Genomic DNA, 13,837 nt, shown 5'->3' on the forward strand with positions numbered 1-13,837 from the left:
AAAACAATGAAATACATATAGAAGAGAAAGACTCCAGAATTCTCCTACGGGATAGGAAGTATGAGAATAAGGGATGGAGATGAGAGAAGCATATTGCTGTAAAACAGACATGAAATTTTAGCACCTCATCTAAAAATTTCTTATGATCTCTGTTATAGTACCTACAGCTCGTAATAGTAGCCACAACACAACAACCCAACAACCACTACTTATAATTTCTTTTCTTCTCTCATTTATATGTGTTATTTGCTTCTATTATTTGAATAGGTATCTAAAATTTAGCAAAATCAAGTTCTCACATCCTTTGTTTAATCTTAATATGGTTGTGCTTTACATGATTATGGATGTTGGATCTTACTAATTTTATACTTCTCATAGGATCAAGATGATGGATTAGATCGGATAGCAAATGAAGATTAAAGTTGAACATTGAGAATCATGCACACGTAAGGGAAACCAGTTGAAGATGAAAAGATAGAAGACATTTAGTTTTGGATATGATCATTTGGTTTTATTTTGAACATAATAATGTAATTTTCATAGATCGTACATCAAATACATTAGAGTGTTTATTAGTTTAACCTTCAAAATGACATTTGCACATTCGTGCATGCAATAACTATTTTGGATTCATATTATTATTATTATTCTTCTGTTTTTCTTTATTGCTAGTTGTTGGTTGCTGGTTCCTGGATGCTGGTTGTTTGTTGTGGTTTAGCCTGTGTTGTTGTTTAATTTGTTTAGCAGGATGCTTTGGGTGCTCTGCTGTCTGTAGCCACGTCACAGTAGCTGTTCGGTTTGGTGGCTTTTGCTTATGAGCAGGTTCTGCAGTCTGGTGCAGTGTCAGGTGGCAGCAGCGCGATGTGTTCAGTCAATCCATTTATACGTGCAACAGTTCAGTTCGATGTTGTGTTGTGTTTAGCAACTGGTTGTAGGTTCTGCAATTTCATGTTGTGTTGTTGTTTGGTTCTGCAGTTTTAACTAAGGCTACTCCTTGTGTTAGTTTGTTTGTTAGGGAGCGGTCTATGCTCCCTAGCTTCCTTTAGTTGGTTTTGTTGTTTCCTTGTTTGGAACTCATTTTGTCCCCTACTTTTTGGTAATAAAATCGCTACTTTACCAAAAATAAATAAATATAGTATCATTAATTATTATGAATATTATTATGTTTGCTGAGCAATTTTGTAATATTTGTTAAATTATTATATTTAATGAAAAGCATTACTTCGCAAGTGTTATAATAGATATAAAAAGTGTTAAATATGTAATGTTACCTAATAATAAAAAAGTGTTGCTTAATATTGAACAAGGTGTTACGTTATATGGTGAAAAGTATTACCCTATGATTCAATTAAGTGAAATGTAAATCAAAAAAATGATATAAAAAAGTGATGCTAATGGTTAAAAAGTGTTACCTAAGATATTACGAGTAACACTTTTAAAGTGCTACAATAGGAATGGAAAAGTGTTACATAAAATTATTTTTGGTAACACTAGAAAAAGTGTTATCTTATGTTATTAAAAGTATTACCTAATAGAATAGGTAGCACAAGCAGATGTATCACCCACAAAGTGTTACTTATAATCTATGGAAACACTTTACCCCCTTTATGTAACAGTTTTTCTGTGTTACCTAAAGTTAATTATGTACTAGTGGATGCGAATGAGATTTCTTCGGCTATTTGTGCTCCAGATGAGATTCCAGATTATGAAGATCAAGAAGATGATGAGGACGAGATCAATGATGACGATGTTGAGGCTGATGAGTTTGAGACAAGTTGCGATGAGGATGCTGAGTTTGAGACAAGTGACGATGATGACGATGATGATGATGATGAGTTTGATGATGATGATGATGATGGTGATGATGATGGTGATGATCACTACAACAAAAACATTAATTAACAGCGCCAAATCAATAGCGCTTATCAAAAAGCGCTATTATTTGAATTAAATAACAGCACTTTAATTTATATCGCTGTTAAATGAAGCCATTTTAATTTCTACTTTGATATAATACAACGCTTTTCAGCTATAATAATTTATCTAAAAAAAAGCTTTAGTAATAATTTTCACATACCGAGAAACCAAATTAAAGAATCAAAACCTTTAATCACTCCCACGTTCTCCATCCCCCTACCTCCTTCAACCACGACTTCCACAGTTAACATCGAATTCAAGAGTTCAATCCCGATCTGAATTCAAGAGTTTAACCCCAATCCAAATTCACTCAAACCGAAATTTCCCAAATCCAAAATTACAGAGTTTCCTTGAATACAAATCCATATATTTTCGTATTTTAGCTTCTTCTTCCGGCGAATGCTTCTCGGCGGCGGCTTATTATCTGGCGAACATATTTCCCTGCTACGTGTGGTTGAATTATCAATTGTGAGTGTCTTCTTAATTAACAATTCAATTATGTTTTTCAGGATTTTCCATTGTAAATTTTGCGAGTTTTATTAGCAATTTGATGTGCTTGTTTATCGCCGAATTATACTTGATGTTAGGGTTTATTAGACCTTTATGATTTTGTGAATGTTAGAAACTTTTTGATTCTGTGAATTTTACAAAAAATATTTTAGGAATTAGGAGTTACAACGTCGTTATTGATATTGTTGTTGTGGTTGTTGTTGTTGTTGTGCAATTGCTTCGTTTAACGCTTTCGATCTGGGATTGCTTAGGGTTTCGTTTTTTACCCCGATTGTAAATTTCAATTCATGAAATCGAAGCCCTAAGTCTAATTATATCATTATGGATTACTCCATTTCAAACCAAATCGAGATCTTTGATATCTATCAGCGATTCTGTGGTAATTTCAGTTTCAAATTTAATTTTATACGATTAATAAACTTTTTCTTGATTATTTAACGTTGCTAAGTGTCGAATTGCTTGTTGCTGATTGTTGATTTTCTTGATGATTAAATATTTGTTGATTGATTAACCATTTTTGCGATTCCGAATTTCTTGAGATGGTTAATTTTGCTTTATGTTGATTCGATTCCTTAGCTGTTCTCATAATTTGGTTTGATTTCATAATTCCGATTTATTTGCTTATATTGGGTGAAATGTAAAGTGGTGGTGTATGTCTAATTGACTGGGAGATTTAGTGGTATACATAACTCTTTTGTCATTTGCGATTCTCTGGGTTGGTTCTAAATTCACGGCAGTGCTGAATTGTTAATTTGTCAGATTGAATTGTTCAACAGTGTTAGGAAACCTTAGCAGTTTAGGAAATTAATATGCTATCAAAATATCAAATACGAAGTGTTGAAGTTGGTATTTTCATATTTATGCCAAGAGATAAAATTTGTAATATGTTACCTTCAAGGGGGGTACACACTAATGTTGCCAAGAAGTCTGCCAAGCTCAAATGACGAATGTAAAAACATCAGTGAATAGGAATACACCGTAATATTGTATTCCTCTTCGGAATGGCAAATTTGTTTAGTGCCGGGGATGTTGTCTCCTGCACATATGTTTAACCAATGATTGTCAGGAGAGAGTTCTACGCTTTCTTCAAAGGAAAAAAACATCAGAAGATCCTGCAGGTCCGGGTAAGTGTTTTAAAACCATTAAAATAAGTTCCAAGCTGTTCTATTGGAGAACTAGTACTCTCTGCTTGTGTTTCTGATTAGTGTTCAATAATGGTTTCATGATGCAGAGTTGTGATTTAAACATTGTAAATAATGTAGTTTAGAGGAGCTCTTTTTTTCTTCATCGGTGCAAGATTTTAACCAAGGTATTCATTTACAAATGATTCTAGTTTGTTTAACTGATTGCCCCATAACAATGAAGAATAGAGTGTCTTGATCTTGAAAGATCGAGGGTTATGTGCAGTTTATGTGTATAGTATATGTCATGTATGAGACACAGATCTTTTCCCCTCCTTAACATGTGTATAGTATATGTCCTACATCTAGTCACTACTCAAATTTTTAAACATCAGGATCATTTTGTGCTGATCCTAGCTGTATGCTGTATCTAATCACTGCTCAAGTTAAGCCTGGGACTTTAAACATCAGGAACAATTTATGGAAAAAAGAGATAAAAAATGGTTGGAACTCTTCCTATGGAAAATCAGGAACCAATCCAGCTCTTCTCGTTGGTGAGGAGTTCATCATAAGAAAAATCATAGGGTTGATGTGTTTAATCTGTGCAAGTCTAACAACAACAACAAAATTGAAACCCTTGAGCATTTTTTCCATGATTGTGTGTTTTCTTAGCATGTATGGCCTGGTGGGAAATTAGGAATTAACCACTACGAATCATTCGAGTTCTATCACTAAGTGGATGGAGAATTTGTTTTGACAGGTTTTGACATCAATTGGGAACTTCTGCATATGTTCAATCGCGGTTGGAATGCTGATTGAAATAATAGTGATATACGCATTGCACCAAAGGCTATACTGCGTTGGCATAGACACTCTGGCCATTGGTTCACATCGCTTGGCACAACAGGTTTTGTTTTTTTTCTGTCCGTTGCTGGTTATTTGAGATGTTTAATGGCAGTTGGCAGATTTCCTAGAACAATGGCTTAAATTTGACGAGCTTGGTCTCATTTTGCAGGGTGCAATAACGAAGAGAATGAATGCGATTGAGGAAATGGCTGGCATGGATGGGTTGTGTAGTGACAAGACTGGCAAATTCATACTCAACAAGCTAACTGTTGATAAAAACTTGATTGAGGTTCAGTTGCGAGCTTTCCTTAATAAACCAAAATTAAGTCCTGTATGCACTAGTATATAGTACTACTAGACTACTTTCAAAATTCAAATTGATAAAGTAATTTTCTAATTGCAGGTATTTTCCAAAGGTGTTGATATGGTCACGGTAGTGCTAATGTCTGCAAGAGCATCGAGGATAGAAAATCAAGATGCTATTGATGGCGTTATTGCGTCCATGTTGTCTGACCCGAAGCAGGTATATTATTATACACTCATATATGTTATTGAGTGCCCATCTGTTCGGCATCTACATACATGAAGCTGAACTTCTTGGTAAGTTTGCCAAGTCAGGTAATTAAGTTGAACTTTCTAGAAAGGCTTGGAAGTATTTCTACGACTAACGAAATTAAATGAGCACTTTGTAGTTTGTAGTTACTCGAAACCCTTACTTATGGAACTTTAGGTTTGATCATCTATCAAGAGGTTTGGAGACTAACCGGTAAGGTTAGAGTTATTGGTAATAAAGAAAATTTCCCATTGGTTTTTATTGCTGTTTCGAGTTGGTCTACCATTCAGGGGGCGTGAGTAAGACCACTAATACCTATTCATATCTATCTTTCTGAGGTGTAGAATCTCTCTAATTGAAATAATATAGGATTCCCTAGTACGTTAAATCTGCCTGCTAAGATCGAAATGTTATGGTGTTTTTATCTAAGTGAAGGTCTAATGTCATGAACTTATTTTCAGTTCGTCCGAGGATGGGTATGGATGCTTTTCAAGTCTTGTGTTGCTTGCTGACCAGCGTGGTGGACGTGCTGCTTTCTACCGACTTTATGCATTGGTCCTAGGAGTCAGAGGACGAGTATTGACAATGTCATATTCTTCGCGTGTGATCATTGTGGTTGATTAATTATGTTGACTCTGCAAGTTTGTAATTTTAGTGTGTTTTTTGAAGTTAAGAGAAGCATATTGTTAGGTTATGATACATATGACATTACATAGATCATGCGGAAACAACCATTAACCCAGGAAACATATTATTTACACATAATCATTTAGCATAGTTTAGATGCATACTCTTTGTTGCGTGCCTTCCCTAGCTGCGCCCGAACCGAACAAGAACAAGTCTTTTAGGACTCCAAGTGTCGTCCCTCCGTAGAAAGTCCACAGCACGTCCGGATCCGCCTTAAGATTGACCAACTAGAATCGCCCTTAAGGTACTCAGAAAATTCGGCACTTTTGGGGCAAGATGGGTGTTTGAATTTTCTCTCAAAAAACTCACTTTTGAATACTTTGAAACTTGTGTATAAATTATGACCCCTAGGCCTTTATTTATAGAGTTATGGAAAAGGAATCGTAATCCTAGTAGGATGCGAATTAATTGGAATTAGAATTCTACATGAATTCTACGTAATCAATTTATCCAATAGGAATAGACATTTAATCATACACTGACTCTTGCAGATTCAGGAATCTCGCATGAGCTCAAACTCACACACACACGGCAGCCACAAGGGCTGCCCACGCATGCGAGCAGCAGCCCACGCAGCGCGGCCCACGCATGCGTGGCCTTGTGCGCGCTGGGCTGTGGCGTGCGTGCTTGCTGGGCGATGGCCTGGCTTCGTGCTGGGCCTTCGTCCGGCAGGCCTCGTCCGATGCTAATTCGTACGATACGCTTCCGATTAAAATTCCATTTCCGGAATCTATTTCCGATACGAACAATATTCAATATTTCCGATTCCGGAATTAATTTCCGTTTCGAACAAATATTTAATATTTCCGTTTCCGGAATTATTTTCCGATTCCGGTAATATTTCTGATTCTGACAATATTTCCGTTTCCGGCAATATTTCCGATTCTGGTAATATTTCCATTTCCAACAATATTTTCCGATACGTACCATGTTTCCGTTTCCGGCAACATCTACGACTTGGATAATATTCATATTTCCGATACGATCCATATTTCCGTTTCCGGCAATATCATCGTTTCCGGAGTATTCATTTCTTGCCTGTGACGATCTTAGCTCCCACTGAAACCAAGATCCGTCGGTTCCGAATATTCATAGATGGAGTATTTAATGCCATTAAATACTTGATCCGTTTACGTACTATTTGTGTGACCCTACGGGTTCAGTCAAGAGTAAGCTGTGGATTAATATCATTAATTCCACTTGAACTGAAGCGGCCTCTAGCTAGGCATTCAGCTCACTTGATCTCACTGAATTATTAACTTGTTAATTAATACTGAACCGCATTTATTAGACTTAACATAGAATGCATACTTGGACCAAGGGCATTATTTCCTTCAGTCTCCCACTTGTCCTTAGGGACAAGTGTGCATTTCCTAATTCCTTTGTCGCTCGATGCTTGCTTTTGAACATAAGGTAAGAGTTGTCATCCTTATTATGTCCAGAGGTGTTCCTCGGTTTCAGAGTTCAACTGATCAAATAAACAGATAATCATAGCCTATGATTCATCCGAGCACGGCCATGCATTTCACAGTTTCTAGCTCTCCGAGTGGCCTTGTACAACTTTTAAGCATCTCATCCCGATTTATGGGAGGACAATCCCAATCTTGCGATCTTGAGATTAGACTTCGTTTGATAGGTGATTACCTGAGCGTTGCCTTTATAGCCTCCTTTTACGGTGCGACGGTTGGTCAACGTCAAAGCAACCAGTTCTCAAACAAGTAATCTCAAATCACTCAGGTATTGAGGATTTAGTGTCTAATAATTTAATGAAATTTACTTATGACAGACTTTCATCTCTTACAGTAAAGTTTCATAGGTCTTGTCCGATACTAGTCTTCCCAAAGTAAGTATCTATGCAAATGATTATGACATTGCCATGTCCACATAGTTCAAGAAACAGAACTACTAGTCATCTTGCATTCTAATCGTCTAACGTTTTTTATGCGTCCAATTTTATAGAAAACTCCGACTAGGGACCATTTTCAACCTTTGACATTCAAGTTCACTTGATAGACATTTCTTAGTCACAGGACTGGTCCTGACAGTCTATCTTGAATATATCGTCAAATTTGAAGGGACTCATCATTTAATACTAAACCAAGATTAAATGGAATATGAAAATACATTTCATATATGATAAATGTTCAACCCCAATGTTTTACAACCATGGGCCTCAAACCCATTTTCTAAAACAATTCATGGAATTCAAAGCTATGCTTGATTTCCAGTGCGACAACGTGAGTGTTGCTTCTCACTTGTTGCATAGGTTTAGTTATCATGCTTTGCCAATCTTAATATCCTTTTCATCGAATGTTCTTCGAGATATGATGATAAGATCTTTTCGAGTTTGTTTATTATGTGATCTAGTCTTACTTACTACATTAGTGGTACTACGCATTTTGCAATGAAGAACCATTAAGTCAACAGACATGTGATCTTCCCAAGTTCAATGAAGAACTAATTAACATAAACAACTCTGTTTTATTGCTTCTTAGGCAATAAGTACTTTTACTTCAACTGTTTAGGTTGCTAGTGATGCTTTGTTTGGATTTGCTTATCCAAGCAGTTCACAGATATGTGGAAGACTTTCCAGCTGTATCTTAGAACATAGAAATTAATATTTTAATTTCCCACGCAACAACTCATGGTCTCCAATCCATGTTGCCATTTCGAAACACGATGCTCTTTAGCTCGCCCTTGTCAATGGTTAACTCCAAAGGGTCTTTGCTTGATCCTTTGCCAGTGTTTATGCGTGTAGCATCAATATTTAGCATATCTTTATTTCCTTGAATCAAGAACTATTCCTATGTACCTTTTCAAGTACCATAAGTATTCTTGATCTCAATCTAGTTGATCTTCACTTAGATCAATAGAGATTGGTATATGTTCGTCATGCCTAAAGTCATACGATACGTTTTTGGCGATCCTCATATTATATCATACATGATAAATTCTTTTGCAGAATAATTCCTAATTGAATTCTATTCATGTAACTTTAGCTTATTCAATTTCAGCAGATACTGAATCCAGCTAAATTCTTTGACATATAATATAGGTTAAGAATCTCATTTAGACCCTTTGATGTTTAACTTAGTAAATGCTTATACATAGTTCAAACATCCTTTACTTAGATTTATTCACATGGGTCGAATATCTCCAAAGGAGTCTTTCGTGTTTGATTTAGTAAATGCCATTACTTAATCCAAAACAATACCATAAGATCTTTGTAAATAGATCTTAATACCCAGTATGTACTAAGTTTCGCCATGGTCCATCATTGATGAATAATTTCAAATCTAAGTCATTAGCATTTGAATGTTATTTCACAATAGAGAGATATGTGTGTGATACACATAGGACCAAATAAGTTTTTATGTACTCCCACTAAACTTCTTATATATCTATAAGAATCATGTACATTTTATGAAACTAAAATACTTATTAGCTTCACCAAAATACATTTCTAATTCCCAATTGCTTGCTTAAATCTGTGCTTTAGATTTCATAAGCTAGCTTTCCTTTTCAAGCATTTATTTGGATCCACAAATCCTATGACATACCATGTACATAGTTTATTCCAACATTTGATTGAGGAATACGTTTTGTCATCCAATTGCCATATGTACCAATATGCAATCATTGCTTGAATTATAGACTTAAGCATTACGATTTTGCATGAGGTTTCAACACAATCCATGCCATGAATTTGCTTGTAACCTTTAGCAACTAATCTAGCTTTGTGTGTGAACACAATTCCATGTTTGATGGTTTTTATCCTTAAAACAAACTTGCAACCAATAGGTGTGAAACTATTCTTGCAAATCAACAAAATCTCAATTTTGTCATCAAAACATTGAGTATGTTTTATGGCCTCTAACCATTTAAAACATTTGAGTCTATATATGGCCTCTAACCATTTTAGGGAATCTAGGTTTCGTCATAGCTTTCTTACAAGTCGCAAACTCATTAATCTACATGATAATAGTTTGACTGCAAGTTGTAGGTTTCTTCACTATTTAATAGAAGAATCTCATAGTTTCATTGACCTGATCTCTATGTTTCTTTACTATCTAATAGAAGAATCTCATAGTTTCAGTGACTTGAATTCTATGCCTACTTGGGTATAGAACATCAAACATTAGAATATCAATAGCCACTTGAAAGTCCTTTGAATATTCTGTTCTCCTTGAAGCACTTTTAAAGTCTTCTAAGAGATGTCTATTCTTTAAAAGCTACTTCTAAAGTCCTTTCAGAATGAGTTCGGATTTTCTGAAGCACTTCGAAAAGCCTCCGGAATGTCCGTTTATGTTTGTTGTTCGCCTCGAAAACTTTCGAGGTCTATTTTCTCCCACTTGTCATTTTGGAAACGAATCTCCAAAAGGACATTATTTCGAGCAAACAAACATTATGTTCTCAAAAATTCGTGGTAGAAACAATACCCTTGTGTCTCATTTGAATAAATCACAACGAAACATATATCTAGACTTGGGCCTTAGTTTGTTGAATAACAAACACTAAGCTCCCACTGAGTTTAGCAACTCTTTAGATATATATAATTGAAAAGATATCCTGAAATTACTTTTCAATAGCTTTGACGAATTTGGTTTAGTTTGGTGGTAGTTGAGCATTTTGTTTTAGAAATTATAGGAAAAGTCTTTATGATTCATCATTGATCGAATCAAGTACTAATTGACTTCGATCATTCCAACGTAGATATGCCATATCTTATGGAGCTAGATTGTGAAATTACAACACACAATCATTGATGATCATATTTGGTCTCAAGTAATCATCAACATGATCTAACCTAGATCTTTATGATTTCTTGCCGAGTGGATTTTATACTTCTGAATCTTTGAACTAGCCAAACAGATTCAACTTATATCACATTTGAGTAAATAAACCTATATTCACTCAAATCCATGTGAAATAATAAAGTCATAAAACCTTTCTTTAGCTTTGAACTCTATCGTCTAGGCGTTCTAACAATAGTTCATATTCTTTGTTACTTTCAACAAGTAAGACTAGCTTGTCTTAAGTTGATCTAGAAATCAACCAACTTTCAAAAGTCCATCAAAATAGAGCTTATGAATGTTAACTTGTTGATATGGTCTAAGCAACAATGCCAAAGATTTAATGGAACTCAAATCAAGGGTTTGATTTGAACCTAGTAAAGTTCTTTAAAGAGTTGTTTGTTTTAATCAAGCATATTGACTCAACCAGTAATTGACCATTTCATTCAAATAAACAAACAAACATTGTTTTTGTTTTTCTTTGAATGTGAGTCTTTCTGTGTTTGAAGCAGAAATTTAGGTATGCTGATTATGGAACAAAATAGCCATTAAGTTCCAGCCTTTGAAAGGACTTTAAAACAAACTAGGTGACCCTACAACTAATGTAGCATTGCCATGCTTCATTTCCCACTTGTAGGTCATTAGTGTATCCTAGCTTCCATTGTTTGAGTTATTACCGAAGTAAGAACCTCAAGCGGTATATGATACCAAGGAAGTTTGATTGCTAGGTCACTTCTCTTTAAACTTATAGGTAGAACCGGAATCGTAAATTCCTTTCATTTGTTCCTTTGTTTTCCTATTTCTTGCACCCTTTCTTATAGTCTTAAGAATTGAATTCTTTAGTGTTGACTTTTATACTTTGTTAGACATGTCCAATGCACCAACAAGGTTCTTTACCATTTTAATTTATGTTGAATATTTTGTTTCAACTAGATGATCTTACCAGAAGCTTCTAAAGTTCTCTAAGCATCGATCTATTCGAATGTCTAGTGACTAGACTCATTCGAGAATTAAATGGACAAAGATATTAGGTTGTTAACCATTGGTAAAGCTGAGCGTTTAAGCTCAATGCTTTATGATCTCAAAACTACAGTGTATTTTGAATTCACAAGCACCAATCGGTTTGCCATTCGACTTTGATACTCGAAAACAACCATAAAAGTCGATATAAGAAACGTACATTTTAAATTGCTCACTTTCTCTCATTTCCGTGAATCGTTCTTGGATTCACTACCAATCGAGGAAATTTACTGTTACCTTTCTAAAAGGATTTATTGCAGTGCAAGATATTTAATTATAAACAATAATTAAAACATACATTGAAGCATGCAAAGTCCAAACATTTATCAGGAATAATAACTTGAAATTAAAGCAACCATGCAATTCAAACAAGTTATTAGCATTTTATTCGATTTTATTGTTCCGGCAGGTGTGAATAAAATGATTCCAAGACCCTAAAACCATTGAAGAATTAAGCACAGTTTGTCGACTCAATTCTAAAACATTTTAGGTAAGCAAAAGCCTTTTGCTAATAGTCTAGAAACTACTCTTGGTTGATAGGTACGTCTAAGAACTTATTAGGTAAACCTATCGAGTTTGCCACGACATAAAAGGACTCCTTACTTATATCGTTGAGTTTCACCAAAACTAACATGTACTCACAATTATTTGTGTACCTTGCCCCTTTAGGACCAATAAGTAACACCTCGCTGAGCGAAAACTATTACTAGATTGATGTAAAGGATATCCAAGCAAGTGTATATTTTGGCATGGCACCTTTTAACTCAATTTTTAAGTTTGGAACTTAAGGCTCTTACTATGTTGGTTAGATTTTAAGTGAACTAAAATCCTTAATCATGCAACATAATCAAGCTTTTGATCTCATGCATTTTAAGACATATTTAAAGCAATAAATAACTTAAAACATGCATAAGATATTTGTGATCTAGTATGGCCCGACTTCATCTTGAAGCTTTGACTTCAAAGTCCGTCTTGAAAATCTCCGTGGGAGGCACCATTTTCTTCAAATAGGATAAGCTATAACTAATTACAACTATTTGATGGTACGCAGACCATATTTGAATTGAAAAATAACTTTGGTGCTTTAGACCAATTACATTCAAATTAATGGTACGCAGACCATATTTTCTATCCTATTTGGGCCATACTAGTCACTTCATAACCTGCAAAACAGTACATATACAATATATACCATTCACCCATTCATTATCATGAATGGCCCACATAGCTGGTTAGTAAAACACATTATGCATCACGTAAACATTTGCAGCAATTAATCAAGGGCACCAATAATCTACCAATTATTCAGTCCTTATTAATTCTAATCGAGTTGTTTTAACCTTAAGGATTTGTAGACCTAATCAAGAGTTTATGACTAAAAGCACTCCCACTCAAACCAATAAATTCATATGCTTTACTAATTTTAAACATAAAATTGTATTTCTAGTCTAACCGGAAACATACAAATTTAATTAAAATTTAAAGCTCATATAAATTTATAATTGAATCCAAAAATTTAATTTTAATTTCAGTCACATTTAAATTAATTTATGATTTTAATTTTAGTAAAATAATTAGAATAAATGCCATTTATTATAATTATAATATTCAAAATTAAAATCCAAGAAATTAATTCAAATTATTAATTTTAAAATCAATTAAAAATTACGTGAACTGAAATTTTCAAATTAGACATTCAAAACGATCTAATCGTAACGCAAACACCCTACGCGTTGCACGCCCATGGGCTGTACGCACACAGCCATTGCTGGCCATGTGCGCGCAGCCCATGCGCTCGTTGCATAGCTGCTGCTGTCCCATACGCAAGCCTCCGCACAGCGCCCACCGCACGCGAGCTATCGCTCGCAGCGCGCGCGCGTTACCGCGCTCGCTGGTGCGCGAGATCGCTCGCTGGTGCGCGCGAGCCATCGCTCGCTGGGGCGCTGCATCGCTCGCTGGCGCGCGAGATCGCTCGCTGGCGCGCGAGATCGCGCGCTGGCGCGCGAGATCGCTCGCTGGGGCGCTGCATCGCTCGCTGGCGCGCGAGATCGCGCGCTGGCGCGCGAGATCGCTCGCTGGTGCGCGCGAGTGATGCTGGGCGCAGCGCTCGTGGCACGCGAGCTTGCGCTCGCTGCGCACGAGGCTGCGCGCTGTTGTGCGAGGCAGCGCGCGCTGTGGCGCAGCTCGCTTGCTGCCCACACGCGACTGCCTTGGCTCGCCCCTCGCCCATGCCCATACGTTCATTGCTCGTGGCACACGACACAAGGCAGGGCTGCTGCCTTGTGCTCGTGCACTACGGCCTTGCTCATTGCATTCGTGCCGCACGGGCGACGAGCTCCCTTGCTCGTCGTCGCATGCCCGCATTATACAACACCCCTTAAGGGTAACAC

General features: G+C 36.2%; 1 protein-coding gene across 3 annotated transcripts; it reads left to right on the forward strand.

Moving 5' to 3' along the window:
* Positions 1–2,045: 2,045 nt before the first annotated feature.
* On the forward strand, positions 2,046–5,625 carry LOC110790934 (ATPase 4, plasma membrane-type-like). Of its 3 annotated transcripts, XM_021995688.2 has the most exons (6): positions 2,049–2,385; positions 3,326–3,551; positions 4,309–4,455; positions 4,564–4,683; positions 4,798–4,917; positions 5,409–5,625. In XM_021995688.2, the coding sequence occupies exons 2-6, from the start codon at positions 3,483–3,485 to the stop codon at positions 5,457–5,459; spliced, it is 507 nt and encodes a 168-aa protein (XP_021851380.2). In that variant the 5' UTR covers positions 2,049–2,385; positions 3,326–3,482; the 3' UTR covers positions 5,460–5,625. The 3 variants fall into 3 exon arrangements, with proteins under 3 accessions (XP_056691433.1, XP_021851379.2, XP_021851380.2); XM_056835455.1 differs by having other exon boundaries at positions 2,046–2,385; positions 4,798–5,625; XM_021995687.2 differs by lacking the exon at positions 3,326–3,551 and having other exon boundaries at positions 2,047–2,385; positions 4,798–5,625.
* Positions 5,626–13,837: the final 8,212 nt, after the last annotated feature.

The sequence above is a fragment of the Spinacia oleracea genome, chromosome 2 (genome assembly GCF_020520425.1).
Source record: "Spinacia oleracea cultivar Varoflay chromosome 2, BTI_SOV_V1, whole genome shotgun sequence".
Lineage (NCBI taxonomy): Eukaryota > Viridiplantae > Streptophyta > Magnoliopsida > Caryophyllales > Amaranthaceae > Spinacia > Spinacia oleracea.

What these genes read in the sequence shown, in the direction of transcription:
- LOC110790934 (XM_056835455.1), top strand. Translation starts at nt 3,483, where the DNA reads ATGATTGTCAGGAGAGAGTTCTACGCTTTCTTCAAAGGAAAAAAACAT. An exon ending in AGAAGATCCTGCAGGTCCGG is followed by an intron (nt 3,552 to 4,308) that starts GTAAGTGTTTTA and finishes TTGTTTTGACAG; the next exon opens with GTTTTGACATCAATTGGGAA. An exon ending in CACATCGCTTGGCACAACAG is followed by an intron (nt 4,456 to 4,563) that starts GTTTTGTTTTTT and finishes CTCATTTTGCAG; the next exon opens with GGTGCAATAACGAAGAGAAT.